At 39.4% G+C, this 22,601-nt stretch overlaps 2 protein-coding genes across 7 annotated transcripts in view; both read right to left on the bottom strand.

Moving 5' to 3' along the window:
- Positions 1-76: 76 nt before the first annotated feature.
- On the bottom strand, positions 77-20,144 carry LOC127442449 (guanine nucleotide-binding protein G(I)/G(S)/G(O) subunit gamma-12-like). Of its 4 annotated transcripts, none has more exons than XM_051700501.1 (4): positions 19,950-20,144; positions 10,095-10,267; positions 2,965-3,073; positions 77-1,538 (listed from the first exon to the last, which is right to left on the bottom strand). In XM_051700501.1, the coding sequence occupies exons 2-4, from the start codon at positions 10,166-10,168 to the stop codon at positions 1,413-1,415; spliced, it is 309 nt and encodes a 102-aa protein (XP_051556461.1). In that variant the 5' UTR covers positions 10,169-10,267; positions 19,950-20,144; the 3' UTR covers positions 77-1,412. The 4 variants fall into 4 exon arrangements, with proteins under 4 accessions (XP_051556461.1, XP_051556463.1, XP_051556464.1 ...); XM_051700503.1 differs by lacking the exon at positions 10,095-10,267 and adding an exon at positions 14,361-14,505 and having other exon boundaries at positions 19,950-20,141; XM_051700504.1 differs by lacking the exons at positions 10,095-10,267; positions 19,950-20,144 and adding exons at positions 14,361-14,505; positions 14,652-14,815.
- Positions 20,145-21,029: 885 nt separating this feature from the next.
- LOC127442438 (protein wntless homolog) overlaps positions 21,030-22,601 on the bottom strand; it is a 38,522-nt gene continuing 36,950 nt past the window's right edge. For all 3 annotated transcript variants that reach the window (XM_051700481.1, XM_051700483.1, XM_051700482.1), the window contains one exon: positions 21,030-22,042. In XM_051700481.1, the coding sequence (XP_051556441.1) occupies positions 21,933-22,042 (110 nt within the window). In that variant the 3' untranslated portion in view covers positions 21,030-21,932. The remainder of the gene's footprint in view (positions 22,043-22,601) is intronic.

Genomic DNA, 22,601 nt, shown 5'->3' with positions numbered 1-22,601 from the left:
CAAAAAAAGTATAAACTGGGCTGACATTAGATTCTGCAAGCAATACAATAATAAAGACATCACATGCAATGCACAATGTTTTACTAGTTCACAATTTTAATAAAATCTTTTTTCAAGGTTCAAGGTAAAGTCTGTTGAGTACATGTTACGAAGGCTTAAAAAGATACAGAAATTAGAAAAAAAGAGACTTGTGTCTTCAGAGATACTGATGTCACAGGGATTTGGTTGTGAAGATTATTATTAGATCACAAATACTGCATTGCCTCTCTGATGTCTCTAAAATCATACAGATATTGCAGCATCATTATACGGTTGCTCAGTCCATTCAATTTCTGAAAGATAAACATACATTTCATGACTGCCCTAGGTTTTAAAATAGATATTTAATTAATAGACAGGATCAAATAGTGGCATCAAACAGCAGTGGTCTTTGTTTAAAAAAAATTGTTTTACTTGCCATAGGGAAAAATGGTTAAATCAGAAAGAAAAGGCACCTTTGCACATTAAATCTAGTGTATATCTAAAGCATAAAAAACAGATTAAACAAATTTACTCCAAGTCAACAGACAGAAAGTCTCTGTTCATTTTAATACAGCTGTAATTCTGTAATCAATAAGGAATAGTTCTATTAATGAACTAAAGCACATAGGTTTGAACGTGCAGGACAATGGAATCAGTTGTCTTTTCTCATAAAACAATGGAACCACTGTAGTACCTTTTCTTTAAAGGTTTTGCACATTCCATTGAGAACTAATCAGTATTTGTATAACATTATTACTGTTTTCTATATTGCTTAATCTAGCATGCACCTGAACACTGGCAATTGCAATACACTATGAAGTCATGTCTGATTCACTATCCACTTAGAAATACGGACAAGTCCTCAATTTCCATTAATTCAATATCTTTCTGTCAGTCCCTTTGCTATGAATACATATAGGTGCTACTAGAGAAACAAATAACCAGTCTACTTAGACCTCGAGAGGCATTTAATCTGTTAGTCAGTGTAGCTGCAAACTCTTTATATCACAACATGTAATGTTACTTCCCTATTTCAACCACAAAGTGTAACTAATGGCACCATTTGGTGGAAAAAGGAAGTTACCACTCTTTAGAGACCTCAAAACTTTGCATTAATTATGGGATTATTTCCTAGAATGACTTCACTTCTGTTAGGCTCAAACAACCGAACACAAGGATGCTGGTTAAGACATGATGGAAAAGCTGCACAAAGCTAATCATCACCAAGATGGCAATTAATCAGTCCTGATTGATGTTTGTTTACAGTAATAAATACTGTACGAGCTAAATATAGTTAAGACATGGAACGAAGTTATACTAAGGAGCTAGAGATGGACGTAAGGCAAAGTTGAGTAGAAGTAATTAAATAAGACACTTGTTGTGCAGGTTGACTACAATATAGTGCAGGGCTTTTTGTCCTTGAAGGGGTTTTCTGAGGCAGGTATGCCCATGAGCAGGGGGTCGTATTTGGCATGTTCTCCACAGTAGCGCATGAGGTCAGCTGAGGCCTTAGATACCTGGATAAGAGAAGTCAATATGTGAAAAAACTAATATATTACAGTAATGGGAATCTAATGAGAATCGTTTAGAGTAATGAGTTCAAAATAAGCTTATAACAAAAACTCCAGATGCATCACAGTAATAATAATGTGGGGGATATGTGTTTAACTGTCATTAAAGATGCACTGAAGTATGTCTAAGTGGCTTACATTGGCTTACACTGACACCTAGTGGTGTGGATGTTGCATCGTTCAAACACAGTAGCTTTCAGTTACCAATGCCATTGTAGAAATTCACTATGCACAGTAAGCCAGGATTCATTTATTACATAAATGAAAGTGTCCAATAACAGAGCAGTTACTGAGATTAAGCGAATAGTATTCAGCTGGTCATGTTATGCTAACATGGCTGCCCCAATAAGATGCCAGTGCCCCATGTAGAATAAAAAAAAATAATTTAAGGTTACTGATAAGACTGAATTCTTCACCTCACTTAAGTGTTCATGATTTTATATAAAAAAATAATAATAATAATGATAATAAAAAAAAAAATCAACATTACTATTTATTTCTTTAGAAATAAAACTTTTAAATGAAAAAACTAAAAATAAAATAATGACTGAATCTTTAAAATGGTCATAATTCCAAAAATTGTCCTAATGGTCCCAAAAACAGGCTTCATTATTTGCAAAATATATCATTTTAGGGAGAATTGTAAGGCCATATAAATACTTTACGCAAGTATGCAAATGAGAGCGCTTGGTCAGCGAGCGGTCCGGTTGAACATACTTAACATGCCTTCTTGCATTACTATGGTGGTAACAAACCGCTGTACTCAAGAGAGTGACAGAGTTACCTTCAAAAGTCTGTGCCTTTTACTAGTTACTTGCTTTAAATCTATTGACTTTAACTTACTTGCTCAGCAACACTCACTTCAGATTTTTGATCCACCAAAATAGTAGTTTATTCTAGACAGTTTATACTAATGTCTGCTATAGCGCCCCTTGTGGCAACGTTGGTAATGATATTCATACTTGCGTTTTGTTATGAATAGCAGTCTGACACATTTTGGAAAAGCAATAACACACAAATTCAAGCTTGTGTAGCTAGAAGCATCTGCGTGCATGTACTTGCGTCGAGTATGTATCGGCCTTAAAGGGATAGTTCACCAAACAATGAAAATCTACAAAGGTCTGATCACCATTCACTTGCACTGTATGGACCTACAGAGCTGAGATATTCTTCTAAAAATCTTCTTATTTGTTCAGCAGAAGAAAGTCATACACATCTGGGATGGCATGAGGGTGAGTAAATGATGAGAGAATTTTCATTTTTGGGTTGTTATGTTTTTGTGAGATTCACCCTCTTGCATTGGTCTTTTTTTTGTTTTTTGGTTGTATTTAATACATTCACTCATATATTAGGAAAACAGAATGGACTTTACCTTTATCCTCTCAATACTGGCCTCAACTCTCAGTTGTTGTACCATCCTCCTAGCATGTACCAGGTTGTTTGAGCCTGCCATTTTAGAGGACATTTTTGAAACCATACAACTGCAACACAAAACACAAAAGATTTTACAGAATCTACAGATGTCATATGTGAAATGCCATCCTAACACTGCAGAAAAGTTGGTAACATTGACAGTTATATATCTGTTTTCAAGCATCAAAGACCAGAACATCTTTCTTCCCCATCGAAAGCGATTGCTGGTGGTGTTTTAGGCGGCGAGTAGTCCTCCACAACTGATTGTTAACTTGTGTTCAGATCTGCCTCCATTTCTGTATGGAATGCCTACTTTTCTAGATCCGGTCAATTCCCAGTGGATAAAATCCATTCAATATTCCTCACTCGGAAATATGTCACAATACTGAAGTATAGTCGGTCGCAACTTCTGTTACATACGGACTTTAAGATTTCCTTAGTAAAACTTGCTCTTAGCAGTTCTGTGAATTGGTTTTAAGCAACAACTCCTAGCTAGGAATTCTTTGGAGAACTCCTAGTAGTGAGATAAAAATCTTTGTGAATACGGGCCCTGATTTTCACCTGGCAAACGATAAAATCCAACAGACTTACATGTGAACCCAAGTAAGATTACTTACATTGAAGAAGGGACCATTGTGGAGGCGAGTTTTGCATAGGTAGTGACAACACTGCATTGACAAACCCTACATCAGAACTTCTCAAAACAAATCACTCGTCTAGCAAAAAACTAAATGTAAGCTCACAAAGAACAATTTCACAATAAAAAGGTTATACAATACACAAAATTATCTAAATTAGGATAAGGTTTGGCAATCTACACAATAAGAGAACATTTGATTTTACTGTTGTCAAAATAGCGTGCCCAGAGGGAAGTTCAGTACTGGAGTCAGTCAGTATTCAGCACATGTACTACACTCTACATTCCCACATTCTTAGCATCCAACATCCTTTCTCACACAAACTTTTAGGTCAAGACTGTAAAACTATGTACGCAACAGCTGCTGGCAGATGCTTCATTCATAATCATGTGATACTCAATTCTCTGCAGGTAAAATGATGCAACGTTCTCAGCAACCAAAGCTGGAACCTGCAATACTGTATGTAAACAAATTACGCCCAACTCATTTAGTCGTAAAAGTAGGCCACAAATGTCAAGTTTTATTATAATATGGCACAATTGGGTGTTTTATACACGTTATTCTGTTTTCTTTCTTTAGATTTGTGGACATGTGCATTTCTGTCATTCACTTTCTTTTCAAATGTTTTATGTTAGCCTACTCGTACCGATCTATCCTGATAGACCAGAATCTTATGAAAATTTGTTAGGTTAATATTAGCCAGTCAGACAGGACAAGATGCACTGATGTCAAGAGCTGGATCATTTAAAACTTCCAGTAATGTATTACCTATAATCAGTTTCCAGGTTCCTGTATTTCTTGAACTTACAATAGCAGGAATCTGCATTGTGCATTACTTTACAAATAAAGGACAACTAATCACACCAGCTATTGTCACTCATGAATAATATAGCAAATGACAAAGCAGTCTATGGATAATAGCAAACATTTATTTTCACCGACATCCGCGTAGATTAGAGGAAAAATGAAAAATCATTGCAGTGTTTTCCTCTGGTGGTGTTTCAGGTTACTAGTCCCCTTAGACAAAACAATTTTCAGAGTTCACAAGGGAGTCGCCCTATTTTCTCTCTGCTTTACCTGCCTTGAGGAAGTTTGTTGGTGGAATTATGTCATGCACTGACAAAAGTGGGACAGTGTTACAGTGCTCTCCATAGAGAAGTTACATAATTACAAATGCCTTTTCAGAATATCATGACCTCAACTGACAACGGACAGACTGCAGGGATGCAACTGTCCAGTTTAAGTTTAGTTATCTCAAAAAGCAAACATTGATTCAAATAGCTGGCCATCACAGTACATGTCCAATATACTGTGTGTGTGTGTGTGTGTGTGTATATATATATATATATATATATATATATTTGGCCGATATACAATTTTATGACACTATCGGTTAGGTTTAGGTGTCGGGTTTAGGTTAGGGTTGTCCGTTTTGTTCAACTCACATCTGATTTGATCACACTGTCAGTTAGGTTTAGATATAGCATTTAGGGTAGGGACTTTTGTTCATTTTAAAACAGAAAAAAAAATATCATCTCAAATTTGTCAAAACGCAGTAATTAAACACCGGTTAATGTAATAAAGGTTGCAGCAGTAATATAAAATAACAATTAGTTTTGAAAAATTAGCATCACCATTGGGAGACATCGAGATGCTCTCGAGGGTGAACTTGCTCCTGAGCCTCCATGTCCAGGTCACCGTTAGTACTCTCAGCAGGTAATGGCTCAAACATATAAGGCTTGCTTCCCACGATAAAATGATCCTCTGTGTACTCCTGCTCCTCGTCCTCCTCCACCTGCTGCAAACAAACTTCTTCCCCATCGAAAGCGATTGCTGGTGGTGTTTTAGGCGGCAAGTAGTCCTCCACAACTGATTGTTAACTTGTGTTCAGATCTGCCTCCATTTCTGTATGGAATGCCTACTTTTCTAGATCCGGTCAATTCCCAGTGGATAAAATCCATTCAATATTCCTCACTCGGAAATATGTCACGATACTGAAGTATAGTCGGTCGCAACTTCTGTTACATACGGACTTTAAGATTTCCTTTGTAAAACTTGCTCTTAGCAGTTCTGTGAATTGGTTTTAAGCAAAAACTCCTAGCTAGGAATTCTTTGGAGAACTCCTAGTAGTGAGATAAAAATCTTTGTGAATACGGGCCCTGATTTTCACCTGGCAAACGATAAAATCCAACAGACTTACATGTGAACCCAAGTAAGATTACTTACATTGAAGAAGGGACCATTGTGGAGGCGAGTTTTGCATGGGCTAGCATGAAAAAATGTAGTTTTCTGACTATCATTTCTTTCTCCAAACAGCTATCTATGGCATTTAATAAGTTGGGAACAATCTCTGAGGCATTTCCCATTGCTTTGACTTGTAATGAGTGTAATGAGTATGACAGGGTGGAAAATTCCTAAGCCGTCTACTATGATGTCTAAATAAAACACTAGAACTCAATGGCTAAATATAGTAACAGAAGATACAAAGTACATTTTGATACTGGATTCCATCATTTACAGTACACAATGACAGAATTTCACAACCACACCAGATTTTTATAGATGACCGTCACCACAGATAAGAGTCTCTCTGTATGGCTCAACTGGAAAAAAGGTGCTGATCACATTGTTTTTGCAGAGGGGGGTATGTTGTGTGTATGAGGTGTTACACTTTTAGAGAGAGTACAAAACTTCTCCTACTCTGAGTGGTACTCTATAAGCCCTGAGGTCACCAACAGGTCACTTCCCATGTTAGTTTAACAGATGTTATCAGCTCTTGCCAACTACTCACTTAGTTGCGTGCTCTCATGATGACAGCAGCATGCCCTGAAGAACTGGTCTAAGTATTGCAACTCACTCTCGCTCAACATGTATTGCTGTGACTGCACAGCACTTTGGAATGGTGAACTTGTACTTAACTATGAAGATTTCACACTGTGAAAATACATTTTATCGTAACCAACTGGCAGGCTGGGAGATATAGATAACTGTCCAAATACCTCCCAACCATCTCTTTAGGGCCTTTTGAAGAGTTTATGAAAATGTAATTATGTAGGTCAGAGTTCACTTCTTGGGAAAGCAGTATGTTAACACCCAGCGACAAGTTCTATGGAAACAACTTTGGAAACCACTTCACATTTCATTGTGCATGCAGATTTTCAACAAACAGAGGTATTGATCAAGAGTTATTCTACAGAATGCATCAACATCTTTTTATCCGACATGAAGATGTGTCAATGCAAATCATATCTACACTTCAGAATAACACAGTATTCTGAAAGGGTGTTACACACTGCATGAACAATTCAGTAGGTCCAGTATGGGACTGGCAGATTAGTCTTGTTAGAAAGCAATTATGATTCTACTAGGGCTGCGCAATTAATCGCAATTAATCAAGACACCTTGGGGTCAATTGAGAGAGCGCTGAAAACTGAGAAATAGCATGAACACCACAACTCGACGCTTTCTACTTGCAGCAGAGTATAAGCCAAACATAACTTATTCACACCAAATACGTTTTCGTGTCTGTCGGTGCTGTTTTTTTTATTGTTTTTCTAAACATATGCTAGATGATGATTACTATTATAAACTATGATTTTTTGACCAAATCGTGCAGCCTTAGATTTTACCTTCGATTAAAGTGATAGTTCACCCAGGGGCCTGGGTAGCTCAGTGGTAAAGACGCTGTCTACCACCCCTGGAGTTCGCTAGTTCGAATCCCAGGGCGTGCTGAGTGACTCCAGCCAGGTCTCCTAAGCAAACAAATTGGCCCGGTTGCTAGGGAGGGTAGAGTCACATGGGTAACCTCCTCGTGGTCGCTATAATATGGTTCGTTCTCGGTGGGGTGCGTGGTGAGTTGAGCATGGTTGCCGCGGTGGATGGCCTGAAGCCTCCACGCGCGCTATGTCTCCGTGGCGGCGCGCTCAACAAGCCATGTGATAAGATGCACGGGTTTACGGTCTCAGACGCGGAGGCAACTGGGATTCGTCATCCGCCACCCAGACTGAGGCGAATCACTACGCAACCACGAGGACTTAGAGCGCATTGGGAATTGGGCATTCCAAATTGTGAGAAAAAGGGAGAAAAAACAGTGATAGTTCACCCAAAATTAAAATTCTGTCATTATTTTCTTGCCTTAATGTTGTTCCAAGCCCACTTGACTTTCTTTCTTCCATGAAACACAAAAAGAAAAGATGGTTGGGCAGAATGACAGCCTCACTCACCATTCAATTTCATTGCATCTTTTTCTTTTTTTACCATACAATGAAAGTCAATGGTGACTGCCTCTCTTTCTGCCTACTTTTGTGTTCCACAGAATAAAGGAAGTTGTACAGTATGGAACAAAATTAGGGCAAGTACATGATTACAGAATCTTCATTTTTGGATGAACTCTCTCTTTAATGCAAAGAACCATCTCTATTATGTTAAATAAAGGATCATTCCATACTAATTGTGGATTTTATATAAAAGCCCTCAACCATTAGATGCATTGTATCACCATCAATAAGGCCAGTTTGCAAGAGCAATTTAAAGCTGAACTTTGCAGCATACAGTATGAAGTAAAAAGGTGATGTCATGCACTTGCCCAACCATCATGCAGTATTAATGGCCGAGTTAAACATAGAGTGCAGTGACTCCATGCAGATGGGAATATGTGATCAAGTCCACAAAAAAGAGCCAATCCACATTGAACGACATAGGGCCGGGGCTACAATAATGGGCTATTATCAGCCATGCCTGGGGCCTAAACAAACGCCAGCACTAGGAGATAATGTCTCCTGTACGTCAGCATGTGTGTGGCCTTATAACCAGGAGCTGTGTGTCGAGGTTTCACAATTTGGAGAACAAATGGCTTTGTCATGAGGGGAAAACTGGTGGAGAGGTAGTTCTCAAATGTTAAGCAACTCAGGAAAATTCTGGGTGCGGGAACAGTTTGAGGCAAAATAGTTTTATTTTTGTGTTTTTAGTTGATTGAAAAAGAATTACAGAGGATGCAGCTGTGGACAAGAGTTTGAGCATATCTAATGGCATGATGCCAAATATGCTGGTGCAACAGAGGTGCAATAAAACTCACAACCACTGTGTTCTCTCCCTGCCACCCCCCACTAAATGCCCCCATTCATTTCCACCAGCTGAGAAATGCACAACTATTCAACTCCGAACAACAAACTCACCCCAACAGTCCTCTGCGTTTAGACTACAGCTCTAAAACAAAGCAGTCTTTATGAAACCCCAGGCACGGGGAGCTCGACTGTGTATGAATACATCAGATTATAGATCGCTATCCAAGGCCAAAGGTCTACGCTCAGCTCTTCCAAATTAATATGCTGGTGGGTTCAATAACTGGGAAAACACAGTAATGTCACAGAGAAGTGACTGGGAGCATCTTTGTAACATTTTATTGAGGGAGCTCCTGTACGGGAAAGCGAGAGATGAAAACAAACAGAAATGTAGAATGAGAGTGTAATGAGGTTCAAGAAATGAGGAAGCAGGAGACGGCGATTCCAACTCAGGAATGTCACTTTTTATTAACAAAACAATCAAGTTCGCTTAAAAGCGCAGCAGTGAAGCTTCAGGTCAATAACTCAAAAGTTGAAACACGGCAGCGGCCAACACACAAGCAGATTCTCAGCTGGGCTCTCTCTCTCCACTCTCTCACATAATCGACTTTCCCGACTCACCGTGTGACCTCAAAGGGCCCTTGCCACTTTGCAAGTAAATTCGAGCTTGATGTGGGTAGTAATACAAGGACTTTATCTCCCTGTGTAAATTCCTGTAGCCGCGCCCCCCCCCGTTATACAGCCGGGACTGATGTTCTTGAGCCTGTATAAATTCTCCTACGATAGCTGCCCCAATGTGTGGAGTTTTGCTCTCAGGTCAAGAACATATTGAATTTCGTTTTTGCTGTTTGAAGGTCCCTCGTCCCAATTTTCCATCACGACGTCTAAGACACTGTAAGGCTTATGCCCATACAATATTTCAAACGGGGAGAACCCCGTGGAGGCTTGCAAGACCTCTCGAACTGAGAATAACAGGGGTTCAAGCCACTAATCCCAATTCCGAGCATCTTCCTGCACAAACGTTCAAATCATTTTTTTCAGGGTTTGATTAAACCGTTTGACCAAGTCATCCGTTTGTGGGTGGTACACACTTGTCCGAATCGATTCCTTCGGAATCCCCACTCAAGATGATTCTGAAGAGCCAGGACTCACCCCAAGCCAGGACTTCCCCCACCCCTTGCATCATCCTGACGCAGAGCTGACACAGACGGTCCCGGCTCCACCTCCCCAGCCAGCGAATCAAACCAAGACACTTTGGTACAGGACCCATCTGCACATAATCTCCCCAATAATGACTAAAATGCTGGCCAATTCGTACCCAAAATCAGTGGATGGGTGAGACGAGAACTAACTGCAGCCTCTACTCTATATTTTTGCCTGTGAATACTCACAGGTATCTGGTACGTCCCTGCTTGGTCGGGGGTGGTATGCGGCGCGTCTGGGACACGGACCGACACCCCCACATCCATCGCCGAACATTGGTCCTGGACGTGGCCTGGCTCCCCGCAGCGACAGCACATCGGCCCAGACTTTCCCCCGCACCTGCGGCCACAGATTCTCCAACCTGGCGGGAAAGGGATGGAGATACAGAAGGTGGGGTAGAGGTGCCCCATTAGGCCCACGGAGCAGGGTTTGGGCGAATAAATCCCCATCTCCGGGGAGCAGGGACGGGAACAGGGGGAGGTAGGGGAGGGGAAGACAGAGCAGGAGAGGAGAGACTGAAAAAGCTTGGCCGTCTCCCATTCCTAAGTCTCCTATGTCCTTTTTTTACTATAAATCATTAATTTTTAGTAAAAAGGACTGAAATATTGATCTGTTTCTCACCCACATATATCATATCGCTTCTGAAGACTTACATGTAGATTTAACCACTGGAGTTGTATGAATTACTTTTATGTGGCCTTTAAATTATTTTTTGAGCTTGAAAGGTCTTGTCACCATTCACTTGCAATTGAATGTACCTAGAGAGCTGAGATATTCTTCTAAAAACCTTAATGTGTGTTCAGCAGAAGAAAGAAAATCATGCACATCTGGGATGATAAGAGAATTTTCATTTCTGGGAGAACTATCCCTTTAAACACCGAAGATAAATTAACAAATGGTGAGAAAGTCTTTTATTGAACTCATTTATTTAAATTACGACTAGATTTTCTAAAGAATATATCAGTGCTACTTACCCATGCAAAACCTCCATTAAGCTGTTAGTTGTGGATGTTTGCCAGGGTGTTTCTATGTGGTTGCCAAGTTGTTCTGAGTAGGGTTTTTGTGTTTCTATGCTGTTGCAAGGATGTTTTGCACGGTTGCTCGGGTGATGCTAGGTGGCTGCTGGGGTTTTCTAAGTGTTGTTGTTTATCCGGTTTAAGTAAAAAAAAATCCAAAAGATAACACAAATGGTTTAGGACAAGTTGCATGCCAAAGTTTAATACTTGGGTTAGGCTCTACACAGGGGCTCCAAAGTGGAGATCAAACATGAGCTCCCCCACCCCTGTAGCCTCACTGGACTGTCTGCATGTCTAGAAAAACTGGGCTGCGTGCAGACAGTCAAACATACTCTGCACTATGCAATAGACATAGTGTCACATGGAAAACTGAAGTCTATTTTTTTACATAAGCATCTTTTTTGGATCTTGCAAGTGTTGGACCCCTTTGACATGCCAGAAAGAAAAAAAAGACAAAAAAAAAGGAAACCCTAGGCCTTTTAAAGCTGGAGCCTGGCCTGTTTAGGGGTTCGTTTAACTCCCAGAAAGCACCATCAATAATACTATAGTCACAACAGTGGTTTCCCATGTCTCTGCAGATGGCCACACAGCGTAGCTTACAGGAGAGGGTTGTGTTTGTAATGTCAGATATTTCAATGAAGAATGAGATAAGACATGGGTATGAGGAGACATATCAATGTACCACACAGAGCAGCTTAGCAACAAAGAAAGAGATATGTAGGAGATACAGTCTATGTTTTCCATACACTTGTATGAACACTTCACATTCTCACAAATACACATGCAGCCTAGTGACAAGCACAACTACATCCACCTTTACAGCAAAGTGATAAGAAATTCAGAAAGATAAAACATCTATAGACTAAGAATTCTCCGAAAGCAGACAATGCATACTTTTAAAAGGAAACCCTAAAGAGCCTGTCTGGATCTGCACACATTTGAGGGAATTCCACACAAGAACGTCACCAGATTTTCTGCATGCCACATGATCAGATGTGTCACCAGATGCCGGTTTCTTCAAATCCCTAATCTGAATTATTAGCAATAGTAAGTGAAAATTCCATTAGCAAGCACCAATAGTAATTGGACAAAAAAAGGAACAATCTAAGCACTATAAGGTAAAGTAGTGATATCTGGCAGATGGAACCCACATAAAAGCAGGTTTAATGGATAACTGTGCAATATTTGAGCACTGACAGGCTGATGAGAAGACCAGAGTCATTGTACTACAACTCATAGTGACCAAATGATGACTATTACACCCTAGCATAGCTGACACTACCTCTCAGAATCAGAATTGTGTGGTGTATACATTTCATGAAGCTATTTTAGACCAGGCAGAGGCTCTGAACATAATGATACAAACTGTCTCAGAGGCATGTTGTTTAGTTAACAATAAACTTGATCTGCTTGCCAAAAGAGAGTACTTGGAAAAGGTAGTGACGGGGATATGCTGTGTCTGTGTACACTAGAGTTTATAAAAGAATATGACCCTGACGTGATTTGAACACACAACCTTCTGATCTGGAGTCAGACACACCATGAGGCCACTGCAATTTCATGCCTGATAAAGGACGAAACAAATTGGCCCATAACCTACACTAGTCTACTTTTGTCCTTAACTTTGTCTACTCACTTGTAACCAGAACATGTGACAGGGTTAGGAGCAAACACACAAGAAAGAGACTTCAGAGAAACTCCCTTTATGCTCAGTGAGGGGAAAGAGAAAGTGGCAATGTTTCTAAAGTGAAAATGAATGGGCTGGAACATAGTACCCAAAATTTCCAAGAAGGGGCATGACAAGAAAACAACCAACGGAATATGCTGCCTGATTCCTTGGGGAAACCCATTTGTTTTATGTTCTGTTGCAATATAACTGGGGGATAGAAGGCAAAAAGACCCATAAAGACTTTATACTATAGTGTGCACTAAAAGAGTTCCCCTAAACACAAAACACACTCTGAAAGAGCTTCATTACATTCTTCAGTGAGGATCAACAAGCAGTTAGAGATCTCAGCTGTCCTACTAAACCAAGTAGTCCTGGTAGAACATAAAACATGCAAAACTGCTTTGCTGCAGGAAAGTATAAGTTTCCTTTATTACTGAGGTATTTGACATGTCCATGGTTTGGGCAACATGACATCGACATGCTGCTTCCAGAAGTTCAAGTACCCCGAAATCAGCCCCATTCAGACAAATTACTGACAAGCGGCATCTTCCATTAGATAGTTTTTCATCTATTCAAGTGAAAGCACATTGTGCGAGCAACCTCTGAGATACCATTGGGAACCCGGAAGTAATCACGTTTACATAAATGCAACCTCCGAAACGCTTACATTGTTTTGCTCTAAAATTCTAATTTTACTCCACTCTCATAGGGCTTGGGTTAGGGAGTTAATACAATATGCATTGCTGTAGACTATATTTACATCATTTAGAACTAAAAATACAACTTGTTTTTGACAGCACTTTGTGGACATTTCATGTCTCACACATGACACATGTTTACCAACACTTCCAGCTACAGCCACTGGGGGGGCAGTGATTCAGTTTTCGGGAAGCACAGACCAATTTCAGCAGCAAAACTTCCGACTTTCTGTTGCCGAATTCAAAGTGTGATTAGTCTTTCTAGTACCAGGTGTGCAAACCCTTGAGATCTACAGATTCGTATCCTACAGGCTAGGGTACTTTGTTTTTTTTCGGGGGGGGGGGTTCTTTTGTTTTGTGTGCCGTAAGGTGTCATGCACAGTTGATCACTTTAGCATCTCAAAGTATACTCTTGACCTAGAGCCTGTATGGATGTGTTCGACACATTCACGCTACGACTGCTTTGTGATAATGCTTTGAGCAGTCAATGGCAGGCGCATACAGTGTTGATTTTTAAATTTACATGACACGATCAGTGCAAGATGTAGCGGCACACAGAAAACCGGAGTATAATTCTGGCCTTACCATGAGAACACAAGGCAATCCCAGGAAGAAACTGATATTCTTGTCAATAATAGGTTTGTTTTCCTTTCCAACCTTGTTCCTGGTTATCAAATCCCCTTGAATCCAAAATGAAGAGTTGCTTCCTTCCTAACATGAAATCTAAATGAGAGCTGGGCTGACAAAGTAAAAAGAGAAATTGAGATGGTTGTCTGGACATAGAGAGCACTTGTGTGACTCTGTGCCACCTGCACGCTCCATTCTCCTCAAAAAGAAAACCAAGGACAAAACACTTTGGGGCCCTATGGCCACCCTGGGTGTGAGCTTCTCCCACACAGAATCACCCTCACAAACCTCCCTTCACAAGCATCTTCTACAGTCCCCCCAAAACCCATGCTTGGATCTTTGAGGAAGCTTCCCAAACTTCTCATACAGTCCCTGCTTTGCCCTTTCCAGACAGTGAACTTTCCCTTATACCCATAAAGACCTTTGTTTGAGTGTCTCACCCACCTGAGGCCTTCTCACTGCAATAGACACTTTTCCAGTTTACAGAATGAGACACCGTGTTGGATCAATGTCTTCCATTCATCACTTGCCGAATGGGAGCCACTTCCTTGATCCTTGCCCATTCCTGCTCTCAAGGGAAACTACCTACCTGCTCAGGAGAAAGTCAATGTCAAAAGAGAGACTTCTGTCAAAAAATTTAAGTTATGTCCAAGTAAGCACAGGGAAAGTAGCTGTGGAGACGAAGGCATGGTCGAGCGTTCGTCTGAAAAGAGATAAAGTGGTAAGGGTTCTCACCTGAGATGAATTGCTGGTAATTGCTTGTTTCTGTGTTCACAGTGAGAGACGGGGGAAATAAAAGGGCCAGTCCTCAGAGTGTGTGAGAGAGAGAGCTCAGATGACAAGCTGATTATGTGTGTTGGCCGATGCCGTTTTGAGAATTTAAGTTTATGAAGCTTTATCATTACGCATTGAAGCGAACGCATTATTTTGTATATAAAAGTGACATTCCTGAGTTGGAATCGCTGTCTCCCACTTCCTCATTCCTCTGAACCTGTAACAGTTGCCTTTTACGTATTGCAAGTTCATGCCAGGAAAGACACACCTAAACTTCAGTTCCATATTAGAAAGTGTGGAATACCTCCCATGAAAAATTTAGCAATCTATTACCTGCATAATCTCACTTGTTGTGCTGCTTTGGATAAGAGTGTCTGCTAATTACCTTAAATGTAAATGTAAGACAAACCGTGCCAATAGTGTTATGCTACAAAATAAAGATAAATGAAGAATGTCACTAACAAATAAAGCAGCACCTCAAAAGGTATACAACCAGATAGCGTAACAGAAGGTCTCTTAGATAACACCTTGCCCTATTGATTTTTGTCTTTTAAAATTAAAAGTAGAGTCACACTATTTCCAAATATGTTCAACAGTAGTAGTTAATTAACAGATATAAAGCCACAGAGAGGCAGCTATACTTAAGGGAATGTCCGTGTTTCTCTGCATTAATCAGTATTGGCTAAGTGTTGGTGTCAGACAGCAGTGAGATAGAGACAAATGCAAACTTAGCCCAACTGTTCTTGGTTAAGGTAAATAGGGGACATATCATTCTGACCATCTGTCAGTGTTAATAAATGTTTATGCTATGTCTCACTATAGGTCTGACCCCAACCAAACTGCAATGAAAAACTGTGTCAAAAGGCAGTATTTTTAAACTAAGCCCTCACTGGACTTAATATCCAAATGATCAAGAGCCAAGAAAAAAGTGTGATCCACTCACTCCACCTCTTGGAAAGAAATGGTATTGCAGGTTGCCAAAACGATATCTTTTAACTTTATTTTTTACAGTCTTTTAATAAAATGTGAACAGCAATAGAGCTCACTGGGGTAATTAGAAATATTTTGGCCCCAAATTGTCTTTGCTAATACTATAACAATGCTAATACTATGCCTTTAAAAATACCACAAAAAAGTTCATTACATTAATAAAAGTATATCCTAATCCACTATGGTGATACAATATTACCAGTAGATGGCATTCCAGTATGTTGAGTATTAGGCTTATTAAAATTACACAAATGTGGCATGGTATGTTTCTTTCTTAAAATCACCAGCAGACGTAGAAATGAAAACATCTTGCTGCTTTATACTAAAGAGATTTTTCATTCAGATATTACAGATTTTAATATCAGTTCCTTATTTACAGACCAGTTCGAAATGGTATGCTTGGTTTTTGAGATGGAAATGCACATGCCTTTTAACAAAGAAAACACAAGGCGGTTTTAACCAGGGTGATATTATAAATCCATTTTGTGAAGTCATCTTGGTGGACATACAGGTAGAGTCCACTCCATTCTCACTGATCTCATGCTCACTAGTTCACCAATCATATGCACAGTATATCATCCTACACAATGCAAACAGTAACCTGCATTAGAAACTAAAATGATCAACCGAACAGATCAAGCCAAGCCAAAGAGAAACACGAAGAAGGCTACCTGTTGACAGAGTTGCCAAACTTAATGGTAATTTGAAGCTGCTCAGGTGCAGGTCCATGTTTGGCATGGAAACCTATGACCGATTTACAAAGTTTTGATTGAGTTTCCAATTCTGGGGTCATGAGGTAGGTTTTTATATCTGTTCAGCTAATGGTATCAGAAGATGCAAGCCACTAGGTAAGCCTGATGTTTTGGTGAATAATATAGACATATATTGCCATTCCAGCTAACCAATGACTTTTCTCTACAGTTTAAAATGTCTTTGTAAAGCCACTTGTAAGACCAAGCCTTGTATGGTAATAACTACACAATTAAATTCAAATTAGAGGTCAACTGTGGATTTTGCAGATACCTACAACTAAGGTGGTGGAAAAGGCAATAATCGATTAATTGGCTGACAGTTTTTAAAATCAATTAACAGAATGTTAAAAAAATGTCTAAGTCTTTCCTTACTATGACGGGCACAGACATTGAGGCTACAAATAAAATCTCAGGTGCAGTTTATTGTTCAACTTAAATCCCAATAATAACCAGAAAAGGTTGGTGCAAAATATGGGACTTTTAACTGCAGACAAGCCCAAAACACACAAGGGGCTCTTATTTTGAATCAACAGAAGCTTTGTTACAATGGTATATATTGAAGTATTTATAAAATACCACTTTTTATAGCCTATATACTCACTAGATGAGGTTTAATGAGGAATAAGGTTTATTATTATTCACTAGATATAAAGTTGGAGACAATGTATGTGCTGACGGAGCACATTTCCATACAGTCGCTTCAATTTAGAACACTTAATTATCTTATCAAAATAACAAAATATGCATTGAAGTGAGAATAAAAATATGGAAGAATATTGTCAATGCTAAAAGATTTAGAAACAGCAAATCCCCATGTGATTGTTTTTATTTCACCCCTAGAGTCCGCTGTTATACTGTAGAATTTTTCAGCGCCCACCACAGAGGAACACGGTGGCATAATTATTTATTTTTTTTTTTTTACTATCGCAACTATTGGCATATTTTTGCAGATAACCGATTATTGCGTTTTGGAATTATAAGTTATCAGCACAAATCTATGCAGAGTTATTGGCCTACCTTTAATTCAAATACAATACTGAGTCAGTGCAAGGTCAGCAGGGCAGTGCCTGTACAAACAATTCTTCAACTTTGTTACTGGGTTTGAATATTTTTGACTGATGGTTTGCTGATTACAGATTGATTTGACAAAGCTGTCTGTGCAAATATTTCAAGTAGGTATAGCGGCAGGCCAGAGACCTCCAAATGGGGGCAGAATCTCCAAAAGAGGGCGGGAATATTCCAGAAGGGGCATGGTTTCTCCAAAAGGGGGTTGCGCCAACTCCAAAAGGGGGTGTCACTTCCACTCATGGTTAAGGTTAGGGAAAGGATTGGGTAAGGGGCTCCCTATATCTTTAATGGTGGTTAGGAGCTCCCACTCCTTTTTGGAGCAATGCCTGCAGCTTTATCCTTCTGAAATGTTTGGAGAAAATAGAATTATATCTACAATGCCAACAGGGCAAAAGTTTTGGTTAAAAGTGCCCCTCTCAGACTTCCTGCTAATTAGAGAAGGATGTATCTGCAGACTGAGCTCCAAAAGGGGTTGGGAGCTCCAAACCAGCAGCAATTATATAGGGAGCCCTTAACCTAACCCTTTCTCTAACCTTAATCTTGAGTGGAAGTGATGCCCCCTGTTGGAGTTGGCACAACCCCCTTTTAGAGTAACCCCACCCTTTTTTGGAGATTTCACCCCCATTTGGAGATCTCCTTGGCTAATATGCAAGATCACAACTTGACAATAAACATAATCATTTATATCTTTCCTTATTTAGTTCCACATTGTATTGTGATTTAAGAGAAGAAATGTGGTGACAGATGTAAGGTGGTGAGATAAAGCAGCTCCTAAACTGACTTCTGAGGAAACCAAAATGGTGCAACGCTAAGTTTCTCAATCAAACTCAAAAAGGGTATGAACTATTGCATCAATTCTGAACACTGGCTGCAACTTACAATGCCGTTTGATGACACCCAACTTCACCAATAACCAATGTAATTATAGTCTTATAATCTAATCTAATTGGAACAGTGAATATATTGGACATCATCACCAAAAGCCTAAATCACATCACAATATATAAATATTAAAGCTAAAACTGTGATTTTTGCATCAGGCTAATTGAATGCGTCATAGCATGTTGCTAAGCAATGCTTTTTACATTTCCTTGTGTAATGGGAAAACATGTGTTTGAAAGAGTTCAAGTCTTCGGTCCTATATTTCAAAGCTGGCTGGTCTAGAGGTGCAGTAGGTCATTGTTTTTTGACAGTTTTGAGCATCTAAAAAGCAAATGACAGCCTTTTGCTGGTGGGGTCATGCACAAACTGCATTTTTGTAATGTAAATGTTTTTTCCTAAACCAGCCCGCCATTGATGATTCCTGTCTGTGTGTACTGATGTTAGAGATCTTAAACTCTGTGGCACAAAAAGATGGCATTGTTTAAATCTCAGACATTTCATAAGATGGAGGTTTGGTTTCGGCAGAGCTCTATCTCCAGTCACATCCTCTGACTATCAGACAGAACGTAAACACAGGGCAGATTTGAACAGCACTGTGGTTAATCACTGCAATTGTAATGCACACCTCTTTTAACTCTTTTTTTTTTTTTTTTTTTTCACCTCTAAACAAAACTGATAAGGTTATTTTAATTGTGTTAACTGTATACTTGTGTGGGAATTCTCTGACATCCTCATAGGGCCATATGTTATCTTCCAAACATGATCAGACTAGATACAAAGACAACATGTCAGGATGTGGCTACTGAGCAGGCAGTATCAGACTAGAAACACATCATGGCATCAGAGCAGTGGTGGATGGACTCAAGGACTCGGGAAGGTCTTTGTGTTTAATCATAATGCAAGGCTGATATTTTTATTAATGAAAGGCTTGCTCGCTGGGTTTAAATGTGAACTAATGAGTACGGGTCATTAACAGTGTAGTCATGCGTGCAAACCCCTTTTAGAGGGGCAAACTAGGGGTTTGATAGTTTATGGACATGTCTGGGCTCTGAGTTTCATAGCCGGTATTACATTTGGAGCACATCTTTTATGATAACACTGTCTTGGAAGAAGGAAATTCAATCATCTTGTCTCTACTTGTAGTTTGATGTGAGGCATTTCAGCATTTCGTAGAAACACTTCAAATGCTTTCTGGTCATCTAAAAATGACTATATTTTCTCAAATTGGATTAATTTAGGCCTACTGTAAGAATGATTCAAACACAGGAATTTCCCTCGCATACGGGGTGTACGATCATCAAAGGGTGGATACTAGGCATTGACTGAAATTGTGAATGTTAGAACGTGGATTTGAAAGCACATATTGATTTACTGTAGTTTGGAAGAGTCATTTAACATTTCCCTGAGTTGTGATAGTTTGTAAATTGACATAAACTCAAGGATTACGAGTCGACAACATTCAACTTTAAAATAAGATGTACAGCCGCGACATATAATCTTATTTATGTGAAAGAACAGAGTAAGTTAAAGCTGTAAAGTACATCCGCCGTCGACAATTGACTCTTACCTTTAAAAAATCTCGAACTGTGATCTCTTGAATACGTCCCGAATTGGTTTCACTTCAACTTCAAACGGTCATTGTGGGAAATTGTCAGGAAAAAATAGAACTCAATACTGTTTGAAAGTTATTTGCATTCTTTATCGCAATTGTAATGTATTCTTTCTACTTTGTGAATGACACCGTTTGTAGCACTTCCACCTACGCTAACCAATCACAGGCGGCTCACAGTATGACGACACAATCGACCTTTTGCAGCCACCGAACTGTGGAGAGAGACGCCGCAGATTGTTTTTCACCTTGACTGGAAAGCAAGCAGTGTTCACACTTTAAATCTTCCAAAACCCAAGGGTTGTCTCTTTACAGCGCCATAATCAAAGTTACAAGAATGTGCTAATTACTTCCCTGCAACTATGTGATTTTCAAAAAGAATTAAGTGGCCTTGGCAACTTCTGAAGCAAAACCCATATTTTTCTTGAGTTTTAAATGCTACACGGCGGGCTAAAATTCTATAACTACTCATAATAATTAATGTATATATTAAATGTACTTCCGTTATCACCAATAATGATATTTTCACTATAACCGCACCAGTGGAGCTCTAGCCTGCACCTGGTCAAAGAATACAGCAGGTTATTGTTGTGGCTAAGACACTGAAAGGCTGTCTAAGTTGCAGAGATGGCCAGAGGAAGAGGACAGCAGCATACTAAGCAATGGAGTGGTGCTGGCAGGGTTTGCTATATAATACAGATTCTAAACCAGCCATGAGTATTTTCTCCTGTGGAGATAATACAGAGCCAAATCCCCCTTTTGTGCCTGCAGTAATGTATTCTCATGAAATAGAGTCAAATCAAGATAAAGTTAAATATAAATATTTTACAACAGCATACTGACTAAAGTCTTGCTGGTGGTCACATGGCTAAATTGAGGATGCAAATTAAACTTTGAAGTGAGATACAAATTATATTAATCAAACAAACATTTGTTTTATACGTATTTGCCTTCTCTGTCAAAGGTTTTATTGTTTCCCCCAATTTATTTCTACTGCACCAAAACTCTATAGTACCATTCAAATGTGTCACAAACCAAACAGATCAAAGTTCTTTATTTTTATTATTTTAAATTAGCATAAAAAGCATGAAAAAAAACAACAAGAAAATCTAGATTTCCACAAGTGATACTATTGTACAGATTTGAAAACTCAAAAAGATATACAACACAGTGATACAGTCCAATTGCTAATGCATTTATACAGATGAAAATAAGCACTTTATAAAAAATATACCTATACATTGTAACATAATGAATGTAGGCCATAAGGATCCGAATGTATACGTCACTTGAGTTATCTCGCCCCTTGTTCAGAGAGACCTTTGAACTCAGGCAATTGTGTTACAGGTTCCTTGGGTGTGTTTACATTTGGTAAGGAGTGTTTAAGGAAGTCCGTTGAGTAAGGATCAACTGACACAAACATAAATACCAATACGGTATGTTGACAACGCCTTTCCTCTTCCTGTTTGGTAATTGTATTACAAAATACCCTCAATAAAGGAAGGGAAAAGCTAAAAAACACACAAACAGAAAATTATTACTTATTGCTGCATCATTAAAAAAATGGACCTTTTTTCCCTTTCCTCCCTGTTTTTAGAAGTACTTTGTATTGGTCCTTGGAAACACCAGTGTCTGCGCCAATCCATATTGCAAGGTAAACTTCACAATTTCTCCCTGCACCCACAAGATGGTGTGAAAAAAAAAGATTTTTTCTACAGCTTTGCACAAGCAGCTGCTCCTACACTGAACTTTAGTGGAATAAAAAAATTGTTTAACAAGTTACATCACTAATCAAACTGTAAAAGGGGGTTTAACATTTGTGAGGTCATGTTTGAAATGAGGGGGACCACACAGGGCACCAAAATTTATTGTTTGAACTTTTGAGACTCAGGTGTTTAGAAAGTCTAGCTCTTTTTGTACTCTTGTTGGCTGAGGGGACGGTTACTCTTGAGCTTCTTTGCCGGTCATTTTGTAGATCTCTGTAGGTCCGTCCACATGTGTGATGGTGGTAGTCAGCTGTATGTCCTCACCACTGTTTCCACCTTGATCACCTAGATCGAAGAGAGGTATTTATATCAGGAATTGATCAGCACTCAAACACTAACAGGTCATTGTAACTGGGTAGGAACAGTTTGAAACAGATTTAGGGCTCTATTTTTGTGAGCGCTACGACCGTGTGCAGCATCTTATCCAATTTTCAAAGTGCTCATTTTAAGCGCAATTTTCGTGGGTGGGAGTGTTTGCAAGCAAACTGTGGGTGTATTGTATGTAAATGAAGTGGCGCAAAGCGCAATTTGCTATTTTCCTGAGAAATAGGTCATTGCGCCAAGACTTTGGAGTTTTGAGATTCCATGATTAAATTGCACTTGACCCGATTAGCGCTTTGCACACTTCGCCAAACCCACTTGCGCCTTGACTTAGCGCATGCTTGCACTTAAATACCAAAACTTCATGCCCATGCCCATTGACTTTGTGCTTTTGACTTATGGCATAGTGCTGCGCTTAGCTCTAATGCTCTTAAAATAGGGCCCAATACATTTGCTATGTTGCCTGGAAAATGTTACTCATTTGGAGCCTCATCTAATCACACAGAGAGCTGATGACTGTTTA

Source organism: Myxocyprinus asiaticus, chromosome 6, assembly GCF_019703515.2.
Source record: "Myxocyprinus asiaticus isolate MX2 ecotype Aquarium Trade chromosome 6, UBuf_Myxa_2, whole genome shotgun sequence".
Taxonomy (NCBI): domain Eukaryota; kingdom Metazoa; phylum Chordata; class Actinopteri; order Cypriniformes; family Catostomidae; genus Myxocyprinus; species Myxocyprinus asiaticus.
Note: the sequence above shows the minus strand (reverse complement) of the source record. Positions and strands in the feature narration are given on the sequence as shown.

Coding starts and splice junctions, on each gene's coding strand:
- LOC127442449 (XM_051700501.1), bottom strand. CDS start 10,168: ATGTGGGGGTGTCGGTCCGTGTCCCAGACGCGCCGCATACCACCCCCG. Junction 3,074..10,094: donor CAGGGACGTACCAGATACCT/GTGAGTATTCAC, acceptor TTTGTGTTGCAG/TTGTATGGTTTCAAAAATGT. Junction 1,539..2,964: donor CCAGTATTGAGAGGATAAAG/GTAAAGTCCATT, acceptor TCTCTTATCCAG/GTATCTAAGGCCTCAGCTGA.